At 40.1% G+C, this 25,934-nt stretch overlaps 2 protein-coding genes across 5 annotated transcripts in view; one reads left to right on the top strand and one right to left on the bottom strand.

The window, feature by feature from the left end:
• L3MBTL3 (L3MBTL histone methyl-lysine binding protein 3) overlaps positions 1 to 19,079 on the top strand; it is a 113,913-nt gene extending 94,834 nt beyond the window's left edge. For all 4 annotated transcript variants that reach the window (XM_046677578.1, XM_046677580.1, XM_046677577.1 and 1 more), the window contains 3 exons: positions 11,555 to 11,724; positions 11,942 to 12,004; positions 17,274 to 19,079. In XM_046677578.1, coding sequence (XP_046533534.1) covers positions 11,555 to 11,724; positions 11,942 to 12,004; positions 17,274 to 17,417 — 377 coding nt within the window. In that variant the 3' untranslated portion in view covers positions 17,418 to 19,079. The remainder of the gene's footprint in view (positions 1 to 11,554; positions 11,725 to 11,941; positions 12,005 to 17,273) is intronic.
• A 2,512-nt stretch (positions 19,080 to 21,591) lies between these two features.
• The window catches only part of SAMD3 (sterile alpha motif domain containing 3), a 49,880-nt gene continuing 45,537 nt past the window's right edge, over positions 21,592 to 25,934 (bottom strand). The window contains exons 8-10 of the mRNA XM_046677671.1: positions 22,715 to 22,886; positions 22,133 to 22,215; positions 21,592 to 21,906 (exon numbers count right to left, since the gene is read on the bottom strand). Coding sequence (XP_046533627.1) covers positions 21,622 to 21,906; positions 22,133 to 22,215; positions 22,715 to 22,886 — 540 coding nt within the window. The 3' untranslated portion in view covers positions 21,592 to 21,621. The remainder of the gene's footprint in view (positions 21,907 to 22,132; positions 22,216 to 22,714; positions 22,887 to 25,934) is intronic.

Genomic DNA, 25,934 nt, shown 5'->3' with positions numbered 1-25,934 from the left:
GAAAACCTGCAGTTCAATATGCATATTTTACTTATTGTCTTAGTTTTTATTAGTGAAAGGAAGCCTCATAAAATAAGTTACCTTGAGAATTTTTTCACATAGGTTCCTAAGTGAGATTTGGCTATTAATATCTCCTCCAGTTTTAGCCTCCCTAAAATGAGTTTGATAGCTTTCCTTCATTTTCAAATTTTTGAAACATTTTATATAAAACTTTCATAAAATTTTATCTGAAATGTTATGATTGTCAGCTTTCATTTCTTTCTTAGGTTTTCGGTTTCCTTTATCTTCTTGAAATTTTTTTCCATATTTAATTTGTATGGAAAAGATTTGAATTTTATTTCCTGACTTTACCATTTAATAGTCTGTTGGTTGTCTTCCTTGGACCCCGTGGATCTTCAGTCCAAAACGAGATCTTATGGCGTCTGAGGACTCCCCTATCTGGGTGGTATTGGGAGTATTTCAGATGCTATTCGGTGGGGGGATATGTTCAGCTCTTTCTGTCCCCATGCCTCTCAGTTCTTAATAGAACCATGACCCAGAGTCCTATAGTGGGCTCTCTGGAAACCCGTCAAGAGTGCTGTGTACAGGAGATTTGTTGCTGAGTTCTCTTGGGAACAATACCAATAAGAGTGTGAGAGAAGCAGGATTGGGCAGAATGAGAAGTTGAGCCGATTCCAACAGAAGCCTCAGTCAGTCCCATGAGAAGCTCCGGTTGACCCTTAAGAATTATCCTGCATTCAGGCAAGAGAACTACGCCATTGTGTCTCTGCGACCGTCCTTAGATGTTGACTGAGAGGGGGCCATGTCCTCGGGTGAGAAAGTTCCCTTTGGTTTGAGGCAGTTCCTGAAGAGGGAGGTAGCTCTGAGCCATCAGCAATCAGCAGGCAGGAGAGTGAATGTCTTAGTTGTGAAGGACAATGAGGGCGGCACACCGCCGGACCCGCTACATCCCGCCCGTTGTTCAGTCTCTGATTTCCCTTTAAGAAAAATAGAACAAAACTGAAAAACAAACCAAAACATCCTTTCCCATATGTTAGATTAGGCCAGCCCAATTCAATCCAGTCTTATGGTTTCAAACCGTGAACCTGCATCCTGAGGTCAGTTTTCTTACATTATTTTGCCTGAGATGTCATGAGCTTTCTTGATTGTTTTTTTTAAAGATTTTTAAATTTTTTTTCCTGTTTCTCCCCAAAGCCCCCCAGTACATAGTTGTATATTCTTCGTTGTGGGTCCTTCTAGTTGTGGCATGTGGGACGCTGCCTCAGCGTGGTTTGATGAGCAGTGCCATGTCGGCGCCCAGGATTCGAACCAACGAAACACTGGGCTGCCTGCAGCGGAGCATGAGAACTTAACCACTCGGCAACGGGGCCAGCCCCTTGATTTTTTTTTAAGATTCAGATCTTTAAATCCAGAAAACTTCCTTCAGTTATAATTTTAATTATTATTTCTGCTCTCTTTGTTCTCTTTTTAGACTGGTCATACCTATTCTTCTTGGGTTAGATCCAAGGAATGATATTCGCAATATTTAACAATTGGTTTGGCAGCCAGCCTTGCACAGGGCACTTCAAACAAACACTGGTGTTAGTGCTGGAGCAGAGTCCTGGAGGCCCCCTGCTGTACCCAGGAGTTACCCTTAGTTGCAGGATCTTAGGGAAGTCCCACAAGGGGACTATTACCAGCCAATATGGAAGTATTTTAATATTTTAACAACTTTAACCTTTTTAATGTTTTAGTCATTTTTCTCAAATTGAAGTATCTTACACAGCCCAGCCTCTTGCTCTGTCAAGTCTACTACTTACTGCCTTTAACATGATTTTTGTGTTTGTGAGGAAGATTGACTCTGAGCTAACATCTGTTGCCAATCTTCCTCTTTTTGCTTGAGGAAGATTGTTGCTGAGCTAACATCTGCGCCAGTCTTCCTCCACTTTATGTGGGACGCTGCCTCAACATGGCTTGGTGAGCCGTGCTAGGTCTCTGCCTAGGATCTGAACCTGCAAACCAAGGGCTGCTGAAGAGTGCACGAACTTAACCGCTATGCCACCAGGCTGGCCCAGAACATCAATTTTAATTCAGTGATTTTTACTTTCCTTTAATTTCCTACATTGGCTTGTTCTTCTCTACTCATAGCCTGTTTTTGTTTTGTAAAAGTCCTATTCCCTTGTGCCTCACAAAACTCGTAAAACTCTTCTGTCAATAAATCAATGCTCCTCTTCTGATGTTTTGTAAAACTTCTTAGCACAGGCCCCATGGTGATTGTTTCCTGTTTTATCATTTTTCTTTTTTTGAGGAAGATTAGCCCTGAGCTAACATCCATCACAAATCCTCCTCTTTTTGCTGAGGAAGCCTGGCCCTGAGCTAACATCCGTGCCCATCTTCCTCTACTTTATATGTGGGACGCCTGCCACAGCATGGCTTGACAAGCGGTGCTTAGGTCCACAGCCTGGATCCGAACCGGCAAATCCCGGGCCGCCAAAGTGGAACGTACGAACTGAACCACTGCGCCACCGGGCTGGCCCCTGTTTTATCCTTTTTGAGTTCAGAGAAGTTCCCCCAGGTCTTTTGTGAAGAGCACTTACCTCTTCATTCTCCCTTTTGGGGGCTGGCAGATTCCTGTTTCAAACCTGAGCCTAAAGGTCTGGTGGAGGTGCTCCACTCACGGTCTGCATTCTGGAACCTGGGAGGTGTTCATTCACAGCTCCATTCCCCCAGGGGTGAGGCAGCCCTTCCCAAATCTAGCCTGGCAGGGGGCGTGGCGGAGGGGATGGGAGAAAAAGCACCTTGCAGCTGGGCAGCATTTAGTATAGAGGAGACTGAGAAGAAGCCAACCCTAAATGTCTCTGTAATGCCAGCAGGATTTAAGACTCAGAAGCCCCATGGGAAGTATTTTGTTTGGAGTCTTGAAGCAAATTGATTTTTAAAAAAGCTTTCCCCTAAAAAAATACCCCCACCTTGTTTCTTCAGTTTAATTCTGTACAATATGTGTAATTATGAACCTTTTTTTTTTAATGATTCCCGCCATGCTACTGAATTTGACCTTTGGGGACTTTTTCTGAATACAAATTCATCGTTATGTAGTTATACAGCATTATACAATATATTCTGTATACTCAATTCATAATTTTTTTTCCTTCTTCTTTTTTTCCCCCCGCTTCTATCTCCTTTACCTGAAAGATAAAATAGCTCATTCCTGTCATTATAGGAAGGCCCATTAATAAAGGCTTCTATAAATTGGCCTTCAAATGTAAGCTCTTATATTCCTGGAAAAGGCATGGTTTTGTTTTCTCTCCTGCAAGCATTCTCTCTCTCCGGTGGCTGATGTGCAGAAAGAGTTAAATTCCATTTTGTGATGTGCTGGATTCTCACTTGAAAAAGCAGGCTGGCTTTTTGCCTCCATAGAAATTGGTTTGTTATTTTGGTTGTTAACCTTGAAATGATCCTCAAATATTTTTTGCCTGAGTTAAGTCTCTTGAAGCTAATTTTGTCTAAGAATTATCCTAATTCTATCCAGGAATTTAGCTAATTCCTTGAAACGAGGATCTATTGATTTTGTCCAATCACTGTCATTGTTCATCCTTTTATATTTAGTCATCAGTTAGTAACTCTATTTAAAAAGAAAAAAGTTGGTTGACAGATGTATCCCATTTCTCCTGGCTTTATTCTTTTCCTTTCACAGTAAGAGCATATTTTATAGATTCATGGAATATTAGCCCGTAAGGGTTATTGACTCATTTTCATTTTTGCCTTTTTATATCTAGTACTCTGTCAGTGATATGCCTTTCTTTCAAGATAGGAATAAGTTTTGCATTTGCTGAATCCTTACTATATGTCAGACACTGGGATAAGCATTTTAAAAATATCATGTAATCCTTACAACGATCCTGTTGCATTGATTTAGCCAAGATCGTAAAGCTGGTCAGGGGCAGAGCAGGAATTTGAGTCCAGGTTCATCAGACTCTTAAACTCACCCTCTTGCCAGGAGGCTAAAGACCAGGGTCCCTTTCTGATGCTGCCCTGATCTCACAGGGCGGCTTTGGCCAAGTCAGACCTCCACCTCCTCACCTGGGGAATAGCTGCCTCCTAGCATTGTTTTGAGACAAAAGCGAAACAAGGCAGGTGGAGATTCTGCTCTCACTTCTGTCGCTGGCTTAAAGGGACAGGAATGAGTCAGGATGAGCCATCAATGGGAACTCACGCTGTGGCTTGTCGATGTAGCGTTATTCAGTCTTGGAAATAGGAAACCGAGTGGGATCCAAGTCTGAAAGTGGCAGGAAGCATGATGGGTACTTCTCCTTTTCTCTGGGACTTGCCTGCTTGGTCAGCCTCCCCTGCAGTGGTTCTCTGGGCCCTAATGGGAATGGTCCTATAGGAAGCAGGTTCTCACGCTCTGTGGCGGTGAGGACGGCTCTTTCCACTAGGAGACTTCGTGTTTAGTTTAGACGGTGTTCCCGATACTGAAGATTTCTTGTCTTGATTCTGCGTGAGACATTGGAGGGTATTTCTTTCAGGATCACCTTTATGAGAATCTCTTCTTATGAGGGTTCATCTTTCTCTTCACTTTTTCCTACCTAAGCTAAATCGAGTACTTTAATACCTGTACTCTCAACCAAGATTGAGAGACATGATGGGCAAATGCCTATTAGCAGATTTCTACTTTGGATGGCTACCTTATCACCTGTTAAACTTCAAGAGTCTGCAAGGATGTGCTGTATTGACATAGCCTTCCACAGGTTCTGATACATTGTGCGTGCTGAATAAATAACTGCTGGATGAACAGTTTCCATCCAGTAAATAGGAATCGTAAATAGTAGAAACAGGCCTTTGTTATCCATTCTCCAGGTACCAACATAAGAGAAATATTCCTCATTTGATAATTGTCCAGAGAGATGAAATAGCAGTAAAACCATACAAATATCCACAAAGTTATTTCTGTTACCACTGCTCCCAGCTAACACTTTCTCGCTTCTGAATTAGGGAAGCCCAGCAATTGATGATGTTTTAATATTATATTTCCAAAAATGTGTTAAATTGCTTCCAAGTCACCAAGGTAAAGCTGTTATTATTTTTGAGTAACAAATTGTTTAATATCAGCTTCTGGTTTATGTAACTTTTATTATCAAAATAATGCATATTTATTATAGAATACTTAGCAAATATAGGGAATTAAAAGAAGAAAATGAAAATTACCTGTAATTTATTTTCTAAGATGCCATTTTCTGAATTGTTTTATCTATTTTTTTGGACTTTTTATGTCTGCAATATTACACGAACTATTTTGTACCCTGCGGTTTTTTAACTACGTAATGTTAGAACCATTTTTACGTAGATAATTATCCTAAGTATATTAAATATTACCCCTGTGGATGAGTGTAGCATCATTGAATCTTAATTGGGTATCTAGGCTAGTAGTTTCCTATCACTCACTAGTATAAACACTATTGCAATAAACCATAGTAGTGGCTAAGGTTAGGTTTGTATGTGTGGCATAAAATACATATAAGTGGGGCCAGCCCAGTGGCATAGTAGTTAAATTCATGTACTCTGCTTCAGCAGCTCGATGTTTGCCGCCTCAGATCCCGGGCACAGACCTACGTATGCACTGCTTATCAAGCCGTGCTGTGGCAGGCCTCCCAAATATAAAATAGAGGAAGATGGACATGGATGTTAGCTCAGGGCCAATCTTCATCAGTAGAAAGAAAAGGAGGATTGGAGACAGATATTAGCTCAGGGCTAATCTTCCTTTAAAAAAAAAAAAATATATATATATATATATATATATATGGTTTTTTATGTAAGGTAAAGCAGTTTATTTCTCTCTTACATAGGGGATGTTCATAGGTAGGTGCTCAAGGATTTAATGGTACTCAACAGTATCAGGAAATCAGGTTCTGTCTGTCTCGTTGCTCTGCCTTGTAGTGTCTATTCCCCAGGCCATATCTTGGTCAGAGGTGGTCCTGGAGGGCTAGCCATCAATTAGTATTCTACGCAGTAGGAAGGAGGATCAAGGTGAGGGAGTGGTGGTGGGCATCTTAAAGTGCTCTCTCTCTTCAGGGGCACTTCTGAGATGTTGCAAATACTGCTTCTGCTTTATCCCATTAGTCATGAGGCCACATCTAGCCACAAGAGAGGCTGGGACGTGTAGTCTTCCTTCTGGCTGCAGCTTTGGACATAGCAGAGAACTTGCACGGTGACTTTCTTATCGGTGATTGTTAGCAAGCATGCTTCATTAGTTCCCTAAGATGAGCTTCCAGACTTGGAATTGCTGAGTCAAAGCATAATATCTCACAGGAAGCCTGTCTTAGGTGAGAGAAAAGACTTTTGCCCACAGCTCCTCCAGACTTGGAGTGTTTTATAGTTTCTTTAGCAGGATGATGATAAGAATGGGAAACATTCTTCTATCGCACAGAAAGATGTGACCTGACCAATCCAGGTGGTTCTGTAGACCGTGGTGGTGATATGCAGGTACAGGCTCTGTACAAGGAGTGAACGCTTGAAACTTGACTGTAAAAAGAGATCCTAACAGTACAGTCCCCATTCATTGCCATTTCTCATGGGTTGTAGGGCCGGGGCCTTGGTGATGCTATATTCGGAGATTGGGAACTGCTTTTCAGCTGGCCCGGGTCTGACTTCTGGGTAGACTTCATTCTTCAAAGTTGATATAAAAAATTTTCTCCTTTCATCTTTTTTCTAATAAAGCATTCTGATCCTTATGCCTCCTCTCCATGATCAGAGGGTCTTCAGTGTCCATCTCTATCTGTCTCTCTCATAGATAAGTTCGTGCTTCACTAAAAAAAATTTTTAAGAAAAAATAGTGATTATTTGATTGACTATTAATCTGAGCAGATTGATTTGTTCATAAAGATAATGTTATTTTCCTTTGCACTGTGTTCTTTCTCATTTTAATGTACTGTAAGTGTCCTCTTCATTTTTGTCTTGCCAGTCTTGAAGATGACACCTTCAGTTCTACAAATAAAACTTATCACTTGTTGGAGCAAGAATCAGAAAGAATTAACATTCCTCATATGTACTAATTTTAGTTATTCTCAATCAGCCTAAAATATTTTTAACCCACCTTTGCCTAAGCATTTTCATCTATTTCTATTCTGAGTAATCTAAACAAAAACATTTTTTGAAGAGAGAAAATACCACAGAGATATTGCTTTTTATTGGAGGAGGAACTTATGGTCATATATCCCTAAAGCCACTTCAAAGAATTTCAGTATCTCGCTTACTTTTGTCAAGAATGCTTCTTCCTCCCTCTGCCTCCTTCCTTCCCTTCCTCAGGTTGTACCAGAAATACCTACCCCTGATATTCATAAAGCATTAAAAGTCATTTAGTTTCTAGACAAATTGCAAAGTTTCTAAGTGATAGTGCTTTGCAGGGATTGCTGAGAACCAGCCCTGGAAATCACCCTGTCAGTTCTGTGTCCAGTGCTAGAGAATTAAGTCCAACTAAAGAACCGTGGGTTCAGCACAAAACCTGAATCCAAGTGGAGCAGATGAGAAGACAGTTTGACCATATGCCTTTGATAAATTCTCACTTCAGGAAACTTCCAGAAATACAGAAAACTCCTTTAAAAGTATTATTTTTACACAGGTAAATAGTTTGAGGGGAGGGGGGCAAGAAATGTGACCCTCATAAATGATGGTGGCAGAAATGTCTTTCAGGACAAAAGGCTTTGTCTTCTGAAGCACATTGTGCACATTCAGACCTACTCTTCCTCACTCTTGGCTCCTGGAGCCGAAGTCTATTTGCATTTATTTTAGTCTATGTCATACGGTGAAATAAAAACCTGGTGTCACATTTCTGTACAATTCAAGGAATCAAATACACACTCACTCAAATGAAGTTGCTTTCTTCATCCTCTTGGATTGGGATCATGCCTAACACATTGTTATGTTTCCAAAGCAATGGCATGTTCTATGGCTGGTAAGCACTACTTTCGCCCCGTTTCTAGAAAATACTGCTGGCTCCAGGGCATGAGTCAGCAGGAAGGAATCAGCAAGAGGAAGGAGGGTCCTAAAGTGAAGGATGCACAGTCGGTGTTAGGATTGGAGTGGTGGATGTGTCTAGTCTGTATACAGTATCAGCTTCAAAGACATGCAGAAGCTACCAGAAATACAGGTGCTGTAGGGTTTTTAGTCATTTCTTTAGAATGGCTCAGTTATTTTTCTAAGAAATAATGATGTAGGAGCATTAGAAATGGACTGTGAATAATATAATTTTAGCAGGAAATAGAGTGAAAATAGAATAGAGCTCCGATGAAAGTGAAGAGTACCAAGTGTCAAGAGAATATAAACAGTGATAGAAGGAAGTGTATGGCTTTGGGAAAGACTGATGCTTATTATGTGGCAAGTAGTCAGAATACAAGTTACAAAGTATAAAGTAAGCTCTGTTGTTTTATTCGTGCGGAACTAAAAATATTACCATTTCATATAAGCCTGCCTCATGAAAGATTTACAAATATTGTATTTCAAATAGTTGCTAAACTGTTAGGAATATATCTGAGATTAAGGGATGTTTTTAAGTTACCTCATATTTATGCTTAACAAAAACATCTTGAACTCTGGGCAATTTAAAAAGAAGAAAAACAAACTGGTGTGGGTTTATATGTTTGGCGTATAAATATTCAGTAAAACAGGATGAGAATCTAAAACCTTAAAACCAATTATGTGAAATTCATTGAATGAAATGTGGAAAGAGGAGTTATGATGGGTTTTTAAAAAATACTTAAAGTATTGAAATGTTTCATGTGAAGCAGATACATTTTTCTGTATGAGCTCACTCAGATAGAACCAGGACCAATGAGTGACTCTTAGCTCCAGTGAGGCATATATAGTTTTTTATTTAGCACAGTGGCTTTCTAACATTCAGAGCAATTCAAAATTTAGATTAGGCTGGTTTAAGAGAAAAAATTAAAGAACCACAACAGAACAGTAGGAATTAAATTTTTAAGAAACTGTACCACTTATAATAGCGATAGAAAACATCAGATACATAGGAATACATTTAACAAAAGATGTGCAGACCTCCACATGAAAATGACAAAGCATTGAAGAGAGATATTAAAGAAGACCCAAAGGAGTAGAGGCATATACCTTGTTCTTGGATTGAAAGATTCGATATGGTGATGATGTTGTTTCTCACCAAATTGATCTATATTCAGTGGTAATCCCAATTTAAATCCTAGCATTTTATTTTTTTACAAGCTGATCCTAAAACTTATATGGACATGCAAAGGGATAAAGAGAGTTAAGGCAGTCTTGTAGAAGACCAAGATCACAGATATCAGTACCCTTATGCAGTGATGGTAATTGCAATCTGTGGATTGGTGTGTAGAGACTAGTAGAAGAGCACAGAGAATCTGGAAACACACACATATATATATTTATGTTTAAGCTGGCATTGCAGTACAGTGGGGAAAGGATGGTGTTTTCATTAAGTCGTGGCTGGGCAGTTCGACATCCATGTGAAAAAAACCATGAATACTGATCTTTACATCATTCAAATGGATCATAGATCTAAATGTGAACAAAAAAACAAGAGGTGTTTAGAGGAAAACAGAAGAGACTATTTTCAGGACCTTGGGGTAAGCAAAGATTTCTTCAATAGACATTCAAAGCACTAACCATAAAAGAAAAAATTAATAAATTGAGCTTTATTGCTATTAAGAACTTTTGTTTATCAAACGACCCTATTAAGAGAGTAAAAAAGCAGACACAGAGTGGGAGGAGATATTGGTGATATATATTTCCAAGAAAGGATTCCTACCCAGAGTATATGCAGATATCTTCTACAAACCAGTAAGAAAAAGGCAAGACGACCCAATGGAAAAATGGGCATAAAACATAAATAAGTACTCACAAAAGAGAGGTTCTCCATATGGCCCATAAATAGGAAGAGATTGTCAACTTCATTAGTCATCAGACAAATGCCGTTTTAACCACAATGTAATTAAACCGCCACACACCCACCAAAATGGTTAAGATGAGAAAGATAGACAGTACCACATGTGGGTGACGTCATGGGGCATTTGGAACACTCTTACACTGTCAGTGAGTATGTACTGTCCAACTATTTTGGAAAACTGGCAGAATTTGCTGAAGCTTAATGAACACAAACACTATAACCACCAAGTTCCACTTTTCAGTATGTGTACAACAGAAATGCATACATGTGTGTGAGAAAAGGTAAATACATGAGTGTTCCCAGCAGCGCTGTTGGTAATAGCCAAAAAAGAAAACCAGCTCAAAATCCATCAGCTCTAAATTAATTGTGAAATATTCATAGCAATGAGAAATCGTACAGCAAAGAGCAGGTGAGCTACAGCCACAAACAGCAATGTGGCTGAATCTCACAGACATGCTGTTGAGAGAAAGCAGCCAGATACCAAAGTGTTATCTAACTGCCATGCAGAGGGAGGGTGAAAGAGTCAGTGGTGTTAGAAGTCAGGGATGTGGTTGCCCTCGCTGCGTGGGGTGTTAATTGGAAGGGGTTGTTCTAGGTGTGCTGTCATGATTCTTCATCTAGGTGGTGGTTATGTGGGTCTGTTCACTTTGTGAAAATGCTTTGAGCTGTACACTTAGGATTTGTGTAGCTTGCTGTAAATCCTCAAGGCAAAAAGTTTAAAATATGCATAGAGATACCAAAAACTAAACTAGGTAACCACTTGGCAAAGATTTGTGGTGGAATGAAAGCATCGGTGTAGCTGAGCTGGTGTCTAGGGGGCAGAGTAAATGTCGGGAGGTGCCTTTCTTCTCATGGGCTTTGAGTAAGTTGTTTCCAGAAAAGATTTCTGTTCTAAAAGGTCTTCAGGAGATAATTATTGACAAACTCTAAGTTGAGTGTTCCAAGGACAAAAAATCATTTGCTTAGAAAATGGCTGTTATAGGAGAGCAGCAGTAAACTAGGTTTGGATTCAGAAGATTCAGCAGATAAATAGAATATTCTGTAGTTTCAGTTTTGTCCTTCACAAAAGAAAAATGACAAAAGCATTTGCCTTTCTGCTTTTTTATTTTTATTGCAATAATTTCATATCCTCTGTCAAAAAAATTGTTAGCTATTTAAAAAGTCAATATGATTAGTAAATAGAAGTGGAAAGCACAGAGCTGAGATAAAAGGAGAGGATAAGTATGGTAGCTACAGGTCAACTCAGTGGCTGGACTTGAGCACACGGCTTGGCTGTCACCTTTACAACATCCAAAGCTGAAAGGGGAACAAATATAATTTCCTCAGGTGAGAGTTATTTTTCTCATCCCCAAAGCTCTGAGGCAGGTTTCCCACCTGAAGCCTTAAAGAGGCAACATTGATTGACATAATGACGCATGTCTTCAATGACGGGTGAGGTGGCAAACATGTAAGTTGAATTTATGGGTTGTTTCTTATGGTGACTTTCAGTAAAGACAAAGGAGAGTGTAATTATTCCATGAATGTGTGTGGAAGGGAATCTGTGCTTTAACTGGCCCCCTGCAACTCGTGTGGGGTAGACACATGGCATTTGGGATGTTTTTTTACTGCTTCTCAGAGGGTGATTTCCCATCTGTTTCACTCCGCCAGGTGCCCGGGAAGAGCCCAGCGTGCAGCAGGCCCAGCGTCGGTCTGCTGTCTTTCTGTCCTTTAAGTCTCCAATTCCATGTCTGCCCTTGCGCTGGGAGCAGCAGAGCAAGCTTCTCCCAACGGTTGCCGGCATTCCTGCCAGTAAAGTTTCCAAATGGAGCACAGACGAGGTATATTTCGTTTTCTTTGTCTGTCAGGGACCAGATAAAGGAGCATGGGCTTAAGGAGGGGACATGATGAACGTGTGTGGGTTTAGTCTTTTTTTCCGAAAGAGAAGAAATTACTCTGAGACAAACAAGGAAAACGTATAGGGTAAGTATTTTAAAGCTGTGGCATTTAGATTCTGACTTCTTTTTTAAACTGGAATTTTGATACTATTTTTGACAGGTGTCAGAATTCATACAGAGCTTACCTGGGTGTGAAGAACATGGAAAGGTATTTAAAGATGAAGTAAGTGTTGCACTAAATTGCAGTGTGTTACTTCATGGGATCAAACCGTGAAACACAGTGAAGGGTGAAATGTTCTGAATTGGAAGAGGGCGGAAGAGATGGGTTATGTTGAAATTGACTAATTGATGCAGTTATCTAACAAGCAGCATTAATCAGTTGTATGAAAATGTCTTTGTATAAGACCGGATGCAAAGGATGTGTTTGTACCATTTTGATGCCCCACAGCAGTAGCGCTAGACTCATTAAAAAAAAACCCACAAAACTTAATAGCATGCATTTATATAGTTTATAGCACAGGAAGAAACCAAAGTAACAAATAAGCAACATTTTATTTTTAATAAAGTGAAATTATTTTATTTTCAAAGACCATTTTAACACCACCATGATTAAGTCCATTTGACCCTTATAATAAATAATATTACCATTATTGTTAAGACAGACCCTTAGATCTTATGTATTTCTCAGTAAGGTTTCCAACAACTGATACTCATTGAAGTCTACTGGAAGATTCCTTTATTAGTTGTTTTCAACTACCTGTCCAAAACTTCAATGTAAGGGATGATATTATAATGCAACCATCCCTTTCATTGAAGTTTTGGACAGGTAGTTGAAAATGCCTGTATCATCTGCATTGACCATTAGAACAAAGGAATTCAGTTTCTCCCTACACTAGAAGTAATGTTATTTGAGTACAGAAGGAGACTCTTTTCACTAGAGACCTTTAAAAATAAGCCACTTGCCTGTCAGCTCCTCCAAGCAGAACGGTCAATTATTACTCTGATCTTGGCTACGAGAAGGTAGAAAGGAGACTAAGTAATCTCATAAGGCTTTCTCCAGCATCTGCTGTCTACTGTTAGAAGCCTATACGCCTTGCTTGCTCCTATATTTAGTCCCAGCTGATGAGAACAGTACACTTTCATTTAAGAGCATCTTGGTCGTGTGGGGACAGCTAGGACTCCAGCCACTTGTCGCCAGTGTCCTTATACTGTTAGGTTTCATTAATGCTTTAGATGGATACTGTCTGATTTTCAACATCCTTTCTCTGATTTCTGCTCTTCTTTCAGAAATGTTTTGTCTTCTTTCTAGTTGATCTTTAATCGAAAGTTATTTCGACTTTGAGTTTCTTTCCTTAGCTCCTGACTCCTAAGTGTCTTTGTGGACCGCTCTCTGTTAGTTTTCCATCTCTGAACAGCCTTAGATGCCTGCAGGGAGCTCTTGCTGTTTCTTTGAAAGAGTCATGCAGTCATTACCTTTGAAAATGGTAAAACATTTAAAAAATAAGTCTATAGTATGTCTATTTTGTAAATCATGTTTTTGGTTCCGTTGCTATCTAGACAATCCATATAGATTTACTCTGTATATTTAGTTTAAATAAGATTCAAACTCAAATGACGTGTTGTTTCTTTGAATAATTTTTTCCTCATGGCGTATTATCTTTGGGGCGCTCCTCAGGCACCAAATATCCTCAGAGCTAGATCCTTCTTTTGAAGAGTGAGACAGTGAATATTCCCCTCCACGTGTATCATTCATATATTCATTCATCCCATTATTCATTCACCCTGAGAACTTGTGTTAAATTCCTACCATGTGTATGTTACTCTGTGTAAGGCTCTGGTGAGAGGGTTGATTCAGAGAGAGTAGGACACAGTCCTTGCTCTCAAATGTCTCACAAGGTCAGCAGGTTTGGGTTTTGAGTCTTAGATGTAAACCATACAACAAATCTAAAGTCTTGTTAAGTCATCTCTAAAAGGGAAAGTACAGGTGTTAGGATGGACTGTTATTTGAAACCATCCTTGACTTCTCTTTCTCTTACGTACCCCACATCTAATGTTGAAAATCCTCCTGGGTGTGTTTTAAAGACATACGGGGATTCCGACTATCTTTACCTCCACCACTACGTCTCTGGCCTGAGCCACCATCATCTCCCACCTGGATTAGGGCACTAACCTGCTACCCAGTCTCCCTGCTTCTCTTTTTGATCCTCTACGATCTGTTCCCAGCATAGCCAGGGTGGTCCTGCTAAAACCTAAGTCAAATCATGTCACTCCTCCCTTCAGAGCCTTCCAGTAGTTAAATCAGAGTAAAAGCCAAAATCCTCACAAGGGCCTAGAGTCTGACACCCCATTCCCCCTCTCACCTCCTGACCTGCGCATCACTTACACTGTTGCACACGCTGGCCTCCTTGCTGTTCCTCAGGTCGTCCGGCTTTCTCTGGCTCTTCCTTCTGCCTGCAGCGCTTTTCCTCCAGATCTTCACCTGGCTCACTCCCTCCGCTCAGAGGCCACTTCTCAGTCATCCTACCCAACCGTCCTGTGTGAAATTGCCACCTGCCACCACACAGCTGTCCCTGCCCTACTGCCCACTCATCTCCCTAACCAGCTGGTTTCTCATAACACCCATCACCTTTTGGAATTAGTGACTGTTAATTAACTACCGATTAATTTGCTTATTTATTGTTTTGTTGCGTATAGTCCGTCTCCTACTACTAGAATGGAAACTCCACAAGGAGTTTTTGTTTACTTACTTGCTTGTTTTTATCTGTTTTATTCTCTGCTATATGCCCAAGCCCAAGAGGAGTGTCAGGCATATAATAGATGTTTAATAAATCTTTGTTGAGTGAATAAACTCACACCTTTACACTCTGAGAAGGACATTTATAGAGCATGTCACCATGGTTTGCATAGTTGAAACATTGGGAAAGAACCATGAGTGCTTAGTGGAAAGAGCGATGAAATGGAAGACGAGAGCCCTGGGTTCCAAACCCTCCCCCAGGGTTTTGGGCCTTTCACAAGATGTTTAGTCTCTAGAGTTAGACCAGTTTGTGCAGTGCGAAAGCAAACTAATGAAAAATAAACCCGGTAATACACGACAGTGATCATAGTTCTTAGAAAGTACTTTTTTTTTTTCTGTTGCCAATCTTCCTCTCTTTTTTTTCCTTTTTTCCTCCTCAAAGCCCCAGTACATAGTTGTATATTCCAGGTGTAGGTCCTTCTAGTTCTTCTATGTGAGCCACCACCACAGCATGGCTCCTCACAGATGAGTGGTGTGGTTCTGTGTCTGAAAACCAAACCCCTGGCTGCCGTACTGGAGCACGCTGAACTTTAACCACTAAGGCTGGCTCGAGAGTACTTTCTTAAGTTAAGTTTACTTCCTTCCAATTGAGGCTTGTCCTATGGCCACACATCCAAGCAGCCTGTATGTAATGCACTGTTGGGCACTAACCTCAAGATGATTTTGTTCTTTCCAGTGTAACCTTAAAAATAATAATCAACCAAGCTTACCCTCCTCATCCCACTCCTGACTTTCAGATCCCAGCCTCACAGTTCTCTGAACGTTCCTTTTCATCAGTCATCAGCCACGTTAAACTCTTCCGTAGTCTCAGGAGGAGACTCCGTCGGGCCTGGTTATGATAAACCATACAGTCTTTGTAGTTAACTCCTTGGGAACCGGTGTGTGAGCTGGTATTTTCATTAATGATTTAGCAGACTTCTGTCAGACCATTTGTTCTGCTGAGGTCTGCCTCGGTTGAGTGGAGTGTTCATAGATCTGCCTCTCTGCTTGGCCTTGCTTTCGCAGAGGGCTGTCCTAGCACAAGCAAATGAGACCAGACCAAATGCTTCCCCAAAACAGTAGAATGTTTCTCATACCTGCCATGTCACTCCTCACACTTGGAAATTACCATGGGCATGTCTTTCCTCCTCACTTAAGACAAGAGGATATTTCCTTGCTGAAAACTTTTAGCAAACTTTTTCCATGTAATTGTTAACTAAAGTTGGATAAGATGACTCTAGTTCTTACTGATTAAGTAAATAGGCATTTTATGTCTACAGGTTTTTATTTTTAGAGGAGAGAGGAAAATCTTAAGAAATAGCTAATTATATCAGCCTTTGTTTAGTGAACTGTTTATAGAATTTAGAGTAGAATTAGTTTCTGAGGGCTGCTGTGACAAAGTACCAGAAACCAGTAGCTTCAACAGCAGAAATCCATTGTCACCCAATTCTGGAGGCCAGAAGTCTGAGGAAGGAGAGAAGTCAAGGTGTTGACAGGGTGGGTTGCTTCCTTCCTAGGACCTGGTCCAGGCCTCTCTCGTTGGCTAATAGCTGGTGTTCTTTCCTTGTCCTCACATCGTCTCCCCTCTATATGTGCCTGTCTCTGGATCCAAATTTCCCCTTTTAATAAGGACACTAGTCATCTTGGATTAGGGGCCCAGCCTACTCTACTGTGACCTTGGCTTAACTAATTACATCTGCAGTGACCCTGTTTCTGAATCAGGTCACACTCTGAGGTTATTGGAGGTTAGACTTCCACATAGGAACTTGAGAGGGACACAGTGCAACCCAGACCTGTACATTGCCGTCAAGGATTCCAGTGGACTCTGAGGCAGAGAACAAATGTGTGTTTTACTTTTTGTGCAAAATGGGAAAGCTGAAAGAGAAGTGAATTAAGTGAATTAATTTTTTTAAGATAGTGGAACTCCTCAAGAGCTGAAAATCATACAAAATGGCTCTGCTCCTTTGCTCTGCCCAAAAACCAGATGTCATCCTCCTAGAGTTGTATCTTTGATCCTCAAAGTGCTCTATTCTGTAGAGGCACAGACTTTTAGTCTTAGAACAGATGCAGAGGGGGAAAGGCACTTCTCATAGTTACCCGAGTAGGAGGAGAACCAGCAGAGTCTACATCTCTTAACAGCAATCTCGTGTTCTTCCAATCACACTGTTGATTGCCCTTGTTAGTAACTGCTTTTCTTCTGTATGTGAAGAATAATTGTGGCCACTTTAGAAATGCGTGTTATCACTGATGTTTTTTTCTTCATGGCAGAAGGCTAATTAAAAAAAAATTGTTAGCATGTAGCTGAAATGTTTGCCTGAATTCCTTTGTTTATATCCATAAACATTTGAGTACCTCTTCTCTCATTCTAAAACCTACCATGATAGGAACTGGATTTGAGGCACCTCAGATTTCTCCAAATTCTTCTCAACTCGGTGCCTGAAGCAGAGTAATCACAGGAAGGTTCAGCCACTTCCATTTTCCTGTGGGCTGATTTCTTGATTTTTCAGATGAATTTTACTTTGCTCCCAGTCCACATTTGGGTGTGTTGTTTTCGATAAGAAGGGTCTGTTTATTAGCAAATGCTGTTGGTGCACGGGATCTGCTGTCTGTGCGGTCTTAGTGTTGCTGTGTAGAAGACAGCTGATAATTTAACCCTGAGTATTTCCCACAGCACTGTATCCAATTAATTCACAATCTTGGTCTTTTCCTCCCATTTCAGCAAATCGATGGAGAAGCATTTCTGCTTATGACCCAAACAGACATTGTTAAAATAATGAGCATTAAGCTGGGCCCTGCTCTCAAAATTTTCAATTCCATCCTGATGTTCAAAGCAGCAGAGAAGAACTCTCACAATGAACTTTGAAGATGGTGAATTTTGAATACCATCAGCTTTCTGCTTTAAAGCTCATGTTTTATTCAAAGCACAAGGACAGTTATAACTCCTAAGTGAGAAGTCTCCAAAACTGAAAAGAGCGATGCTATCAGATTATTTATATTCCCCAAGAGACAATGTATATGAATTCCTATGAAAGTGCTCGAGCTTTTAACCAGGTACTGTCGAACAACAGTCATCTTTTGGTTCTGTTCACTGAGCTAAATTTATCTTTGTAAATCTTTTTGAGGCTGGGGGTGGGGGGCAAGGGGACTTCATTAATTATTTATGGATAAAGGGAGGGCAGAGTAAGAACTTTTGGCATTTTGTAAACATTGTTGAATTCTCTTTCATGTACACTGTTTCTTTTTCACTACTTTCAGGAATCTTTTTATATAATCAAATTTCAACTTAAACCAAATTAGTCAAAACCTGGCTAAGTGTAGCCGGTGGGACTGTTATGTGTATTAATTCTGTGCCATATTTTGAATTGCAACATTATGCTAAGTATAACTTTGCAAGTCATGATATTGCCTAACTGCTTGTCATAATTTGTTGGGGCTGAATAGTTGTAAAAATTACTTTTCTTTAAATCAGTGTTTTTACTTTTGCACGTATTATGAAATGTTAAACAGATTACTTTTCACCAGCATCTTTACGATAATTACCAAAAACATGTATATAAATGATGGAATTGAAAAATAAAATATATAAACATAAATAAATTAGGTGATGTATTTGAATGGCATCAGTCTCGTACATTGAGGTGCCCTGTGTGTTTACAAGCGTCCAGTAGGATCAGGGGAATATGCAGTTACATTTGGGGTGGGGAAGTGGCGTGTTTGTAAGGATCTTGAACTGTTTATGAGATTATCTTCAGCTTCTCTCTCATGGTCATCAAGGTACCTGGTGCTCTTCAGAAATGGATGAAGGGCTTGTTCTGTCAATAGAAACACTAATCTGCACAGAGCTGTGTCTCAGATCTTGCAGTGTCTTCCAAACCCAAGGATTTTCAACCCAAAGATTTTCTTCGGGGTTGACTGAAGAGGGAGTATAGAGATTTTACTGAAAGGGCAGGGTGTGAGGGACAACACCAGTCAACACAAAGCTTCTAAATGCTCGCAGATCAGGGAGGCGATTTCCCAAGGCAATTATTCAAAACCTCTGTTTTGGAAGCTTCCTCTCTCCGAGCAGTTTGCCTCAGTGTATAAGCATACTGATGCCTTCTAAAGGAAAGCCCTTGATGACCTATAAGCTGGTAGCGGTGGTGTTTCTTTTGCAAGAATGCATTTCCAGTGCAGGAGGTAAATTGTTTTATCAGCCCTTGGATGTAATTTCTAATTCCAGGGTCGGACATTTCTTCAGGACTATTTTAAAAGTAGAAAGTAAGTTTGCAGCATGCTGTCTGAATTCTGGGGAAAGTTCCACCTCTCTCCTTAGTTGCTCTCGTTTTTCCTGATGTAGGACTTGATGTCCCTCTGAAGTCCCCTGAGCAGGTCTTTACATTTGTCAGAATTACAAGTAAAACAGGGTGTGCAACATCTGCAGTGTCCCATTCATTTCTTTGCATGACTCTGCTTAAATAAGTTTTTCGCTGCTGGATTTTTTCCTTTTTTTATGTTTTGTTCAGAATTTGTACATTCAGGTTGCACTTGTTATATCTGACATGAATGAAATAAAATCTTAATTGCAGATATTTTTTATACATGTATGATTTTTAAGAAAGCTTGTCAAATAGGAGCAAAAAGAGAGCAGGAACAATATCAGACATATGGACACTAATAGCTGTTTAATGGATCTGTAGGATTCAGAATTGTTTGTCAAACTATGTCCCAGATGATGTAGAATGACACACAAAAAAATTCACAAATTATATTGTTTGGTCACACAGGATTCACGCCCATTGGGGATTTTTCCTTTCTGGTTTAAAGCATATATTATAACAAAAGGGACTTTGAAGTCTTACTGAAAACATCGCTCATTCTAAGCAGCTTGTTGTTATGTTAGAGGTGGGGTATTAAGCACCCTTAGGGTGGAACAGTCGACTGCAAGAAGTGAAAACCTTCTCACCATTCCATCCCGGGGATGTAGTGTAAGTTTTAGCAGGGGAAATAGGGAGCTATGATGACAGGGAGGTCCCTGAAATGAGAGAAGCAGGCTTGGGGTAAGACAAAGGGAGAGTTGGAAAATGTGGAGCCTGATTCCCATCTAAAGACATTTTAAAAAACTACAAACACTGCAACCCAAGTGAGACCTGTCTGCAGGTTGAAATGTGGCCCCAGGCTGCCATTTTGCAACTTCTAGATTTAGTGGACTCAGCCTCCAAAGAAAATAGGGTTATGTTAGTCAGTCAATATTGAATATTATCAAGTGGCAGGGCCGTGCTGGACACTGGGGATAGATGCACCATGGAAAGAGACAATAAAGCTTCCGTGCATCTGCCCAGTGGTCAGCTGGGGTCTGTGTCATGTTTGCAGCCCAACTTCCCTGCAGTTCCCTGCAGCTCCACCCCTGTCCCTCTGGCCCAGCCTAAAGGCACACAGAGGCTTTCATTCAGCTTCAGCCATAGAGACTGTGGACCTCCTAAGGAAGGGAATCATTGCGAACTTGGCAAATGCATTTGGGAGAAGAGGAATCAGATTGTGAAACACATGAAAGGAGGGGAGGGAGTAATTGGGGGAAATAAAGGAAAGTTTGTAAGGAACTAAAGGCACATTCTCGTGAAAGGGAAGAAATGGCAGCTGTGGAATAGGGAATAGTTTGTGCAAAAATGACGTGTACCGAATTGTTACTCACTCCGCCTGTCCATTCTTGTGGTTGGGGAGTAGTCGTCGTGGAAGTGGGCAGGTGACCTTTCATTTTCTTTTATCTCATTGACTTAAGCATTTTAATGAACAGTCCTTATAGAGAAAAAGGTATTAGAATAAGTATTGTACAGTATTTCCAGAGATGTATGTTATGAAAATATTTCTGCAATAATTCATGTGAGCCCCCTTTCTTCATAAACTTTTTTAAAAACTTAATTTGATGAAGTAACCCAGGAAATGCTCATCACATTGTGATGCAAGTATTACCTACTGAAATCTCTTGAGTCTCTAAACTGACCTGTTCTATCAAAACTGATGAGTAACATTGATATTGTGATGATGACAGCAAGGGGCACCTTAAAACTGTAGTGTTGTAGTTTTCCTTTTGAAATACTTGGAAAAGAGCGAGATACACTCAGTCTTGATAGACCTACAAAGTACTTGTGTAGCCAATGTTATGAACAGAAGGAGTGGAGTTACAACATGGGACCCTGGGCTGGGTGAGGAACCAGGACCAGGTCTCCTGAAGAGACGCTGGAGGGCAGGTCTAGGAAGGGGCCTAACCTCAGAACTAGAAGCTGGTACCCAAGGGGCCGTGGAGTGAGAAGCCAGGTCCGTATTGCAGATCCAGACATGCCCACGGAGCAGCCAGGGCAGACGTGAACACCCAAGGTCAAGGCCAGGGAAACCCAGCAACCATGTGAGGAGACAAGAACCAGGTGCACCGCTGTACCTCAAGGGAGGGAAGCAGTGGAAGATGACACAGGCCACAGGTGATCAGAGGATGGTCCAGCAGTAAGGAGACCTCAGGAATGAAGCAGCCCTTGTTCTCAACAATGTGATTGAAGGAAACCAACCAGAACACTCAGAGCCAGGCAGGCGAGCTAGGGGAAAAAGAACTGGGGAATATGTGCGTCTTCTTAAAGTGTTCAAGTTCAAAATGTTTTCAAGCAATATTCAGACCAAAGAGGGAGCCCACGGGCCGCACAGGTGCAGCTCCTGGGTGTTAAGTCTTTCAAAGGTGGGCACATTGAGTTAAGTGCAAAGTCATATCCTAATCCAAAGGATTTGGACAAATCTGAAGCGTAGTGTCTTTTAAAAACTAATGCACCCTTGAAAGTGTAACTTGCACCATGGAATTTCTTAGAACTCAAAAATAAACAGCTCTTTAAGTAGTAGTTTATTACAGAATTTCACAAAGAACTTAAGTGTAAAGTGAACTTAAGTGAATCTAAGTGTAAAGAGAGAAGGCATTAAAATTCACTCACACCTTTGAGACTAGATGATTTTCTAATCCCCACCCATTACCACAACCCTGAATCAGAACAACTTTGTATAAAGTTCAGCTGTCCCAGAGATCAATTCAGATATAACATTTGGCATGATCATTAAGCGACTGGGTATTGAAATCCTACTTCCTTTTCCTGTTCATTCACAGAAGGAAAATAGGGACTGTGCATATCAAAAATCAGTGTCTCTAGGAAGTTGAGGGTTTGGGACAGTCTTCTTGGACACTCAATCCCAAATACACGAAAGGCGGCTATGAGAACAGCCAAGGCCGTAACACAGTCATCCATCTTCACGAGTCTCTCTTTTTCTAAATACAAAGAAAATTCACAGACATCGATGTTGAAAGGGTTCTTAACTTCTAACACAGGCGTGGACACTTGCACCTGAAAAAAAGATATTTAACAGAGTCACCACTTTGTGATGTGTAAAATAGCTAAATAATAAAAGGTGCCTCAGTTTAGCCATGATACTATAATAAATGAGCTGTTGCATTGTTTAGCATATTTGTAAATATGACAAAACATTTCAAAATAGACCAGTGTCCTGCTTTCAAATAAATTATGTGAGGGTGTGAAATGTCAAACCAATGATCATTGATACACTGCATACCTTCTCATTCACAATGACAAAAAGGCTGGGGTCATCCCCAAAAACGTCTGGTAGGAGTAAACATGTGGCTGTCATCTTCATATCTGTCAAAGCAAACACGCTCACAGTCCAGGTAAAAATAAGCTTTTCCCACTTATTGTAAGCAAAGCCAGTATTAAAACTTCTGGATTTTTTTTTAAAATCGTTACCTTCTACAGAGAAGCTACCCCTCTTAGATCAGTGCTTTGCAACCATTTTCAACCAACATCCCCTTCTAATAAACATTCAAGATCTCATGTTCGGCCCTCCAGATCACAGCCTCCAGAAGACGGTGACATCCATCAGCCAGGATGATTTTACCATGCTTTACCTTGTACCTCATATTATGAAATTAACAGATTACTCGTTCCCTAAATATAATTTTACAATTTTGAGTGCATTTTTTAAATCTATATCTCAACTCCTCCTATTTGAGAAATGCTTTTTTCTTTTGCTCACGTTGTTTCACTAAATTTTACTTATTACCAAAACAGAACTTTCCTAATTATCCTGAATTATACAGATAACTGAGACCAGATCACCCCACCCCTCTGGGTTACTCACGTTTCAACATGTCTTCATCTGTGTGCTGTTTCATTTTTTCTTGCAATGCGATATAGATTGGATTGTCCACCACTGAAAAAGAGGTCAGTATATTTTCTGAATAGGACTCCAAAATGTGCCTTGTTTTCTTATAGATATCTGTCCTTGTAAGAAGTTGGAATTCTCTGAACATCTGAAAAAAGGAGAAAAACAATTCAGATCACAAGAAAAGCTAATGCATAGAATGTAAGGAAGCAAATAACTGTTTAGGATTATACTAAGCTTTGAATGCTAGTTTAAAATATATACTAGACGTTTGAGTAGCTTTAGAGGAGAAATAAAGACAGAGGAGAAGAGAAGAACGGAAGCCGAAAGCGAACAGGAAGAGATAAAGAATGGACATGGCAAACTTCTAAGCCCATAGAATTAAAACTCTGGCTGCAGATTCAACTAAGTGAGGGTTCCAAAGTATATATGTGCATTTTGGCTATTTGGGTTACCCAGCTAAGATTCTAGGATCTTACATTTCTTTGGGTAAACTCCAGTGTTACAGTTTTTTTGCCTCTGGTGTCCAACCAGAGGCAAAAAAGAAAACTGTTAGGTTTTAGGAGGCAAACCTTGAAAAATAACTAATAATAATATCCTAAGGGGAGAGTAGAGAGCTTTACAGATTCTGTAAGGTCAGACAAAAATAAGAGTCAAAAACAGTATACGGGTAGGAGATTTGACGTCAAGGTCAAAGCACTTCCTGCCACTGCCTAAGTTCTTCCCCTCAAAGAATTCCACCCCCGCTGTCCTGCCCCCCACTTTTTTGGACAGAGTGACCTTCTAAGACTATTCATCACTCACACTAGTAAGAATTAATGTAGTCATTGCTTTCCCTAAAACTCTGGAAAGAACTGTTAGATACTACCCTCTGGGTCTCATGGTTCCTTGGATATTTTGGTAGATCATAAATTGCCCAAATATTAGGTCCAAAAGTTATCAGAAAACTGGAATGCACATTCTCATGAAGGTATAGCGGCTCTGTTAGCAGGAAGCCCTCAGTGGACCACTAATCTAGATTAATACCCTAAAAGGGGCTTCTTCAGAAGGGAGTTGTGAAGTAAAGCAAGAAGAAGATGAATATTCCTCCGCTTCCCTGGGCACATAGGCTAGAAATGTTTTTTAACCTTTTATTTTGAAATAATTTCAAGTTTACATTAAAGTTGCAGAAATAGTAGTGATCACGAATGCCCTTCGTGCAACTTCCCCTATGCTAATAATTGTGATCCATTTGAAAGAAAGTAAACATGATGCCCCCTTCCCCTTAACTCGTCATTGCGTGTTTCCTAAGTACAGGGACACGCTCCTACATAACCACAGCATAACTGATGAAATCAGGAAAATCTACTCCACCGACCCGATTCAAGCTCGCCCGTTGTTCCTGTCATGCTCTTTGTAAGTCCAGGATCTAATGCAGGAACACATGTGAGATTTAGGTCTCATGCCTCTGGTCTCCTTCTGTCTGAAACATCTTTGTGGTTCTATCTTATATTCCTTGACATTTTTGAAAAGTAGAGGCCAATCCCTTTGTGGAATATCCCTCATTCTAGGTTTGTAAGATGTTTCTTCATGATTTATGCATTTTTAGCAAGAATGCTAGCCCCTCTCACTACATCAGGAAGATGGTAATTGACCCCATTATTAAAGATACTAACTTTTATCACTTGGTTAAGGTGGAATCTTCAGGTTTCTTCACTGTAAAGTTAATATATAGGTTGTACTTATTAATAGTTGTAAATATTTTATGGAGAAAGACTTCGCGTTTATGTAAATATCTTGCTCCTCCTGTAACTTTCATCCATGAGATTTGGCATCCATTGATGATTCTTGCCTGAATCAAAGATTACTATGATAGTTGCCAAATAGTGATTTTCTAATTCCATCATTCTTTCTAAATTTATTAGTTGGCTTTCTACTGTAGGAGAGAGCTTACTCTTCTCCCACATTTATTAGTTTATTCATATCACTACAGACTAATAAATTCCTATCTTACTCAAATGGTTATAAATCTGTTCCTTACTTTATATTTATTAATTTTAAGTATTATTATACTTATATTAATATATTATAAATATAATTATATTAATATAAATATTTATGTTAATGCTCAGATTGTCCAGATTTGGCCAGTGGTAACTGCTTCAAGCTGATTCTTGTATCCTCTTGACATAGCCTATTAGTCTGTGAGCACTTCCTTAATTTCTGGCACCACGCTATCTCAGGCTCATCTTGTCTTTTTTCTGCCCCAGCCCTGGAATCAGCTGTTTCTCCAAGACTTCTTGTTTGTTTTAATGGAGAATGGTATTTAGAAAGCAAGATTTCAGCCCTAGATGTGCTCCTTGTTACAGAGGTGTTATTGCTTTAGGATTTCTTACAGAACAAAGCTGGGAAGCGTATATTTGTACACACACATCTATATCTGTTTATATATCTATATAAATATTAAATGCCATGAGTTTACACTGATACCTTCAATTCCAGCCCAACAACACAGGGCTTATTCTAACCTCCCTTTCTGTACATTCTAACTTTTCAACAGTGAGGAAACTTGCTCCCATTATCCTCAGTTTATTTACTTATTTGCACAAACTTTCCCCATACCTCATGTAGCCAAACTCCTAGCTGTGAATGTCCAGCCACAGAAAACCCCTCTCTCCACAACCCCAGGTTTTGTCCCAGAGGTTACTAATCTTAATCCTCCTTTTTGTTATTCAGCTTGGATAGTTTCTGTTGATCTCTCTATCTTCAAGTTCACAGACCTTTTCTTTGCATTTCTCAGTATGCATTTCCCTATCCAGTGATGTTTTTGTTCTAGATAAATGTTCTTTTCACTTCTGAATTTCAAATTGGTTCTTTTTTATATGTATTCTACTTCTCTGTTGAGATGCCTCACAGTAATGATACATGGAATTCACTGGTCTTACTGTGTTCCCCACCCCACTGAGGCAGCTGGCTTGATAGAACAGTGGAATGGCCTTTTGAAGACTCAGAGCACTAGTTAGCTAGTAATTCCTTGTAGGGCTGGGGAGAGAGTCTCCACAAGGCTGTATATGCTCTAAATTAGCATCCAATATATGGTGCTGTTCCTCCCACAGCCAAGATTCCTGGGTCCAGGAATCGAGGAGCGGAAACCAGAGTGGCACCGCTCAGTATTACCCCTAGTGACCCACTAGTTGGAGTCTGGATTAGACTGTAT

The sequence above is a fragment of the Equus quagga genome, chromosome 11 (assembly GCF_021613505.1).
Source record: "Equus quagga isolate Etosha38 chromosome 11, UCLA_HA_Equagga_1.0, whole genome shotgun sequence".
NCBI lineage: Eukaryota > Metazoa > Chordata > Mammalia > Perissodactyla > Equidae > Equus > Equus quagga.
The sequence above is the reverse complement of the archived record's forward strand: the minus strand, read 5'-3'. Positions and strand labels throughout refer to the sequence as shown.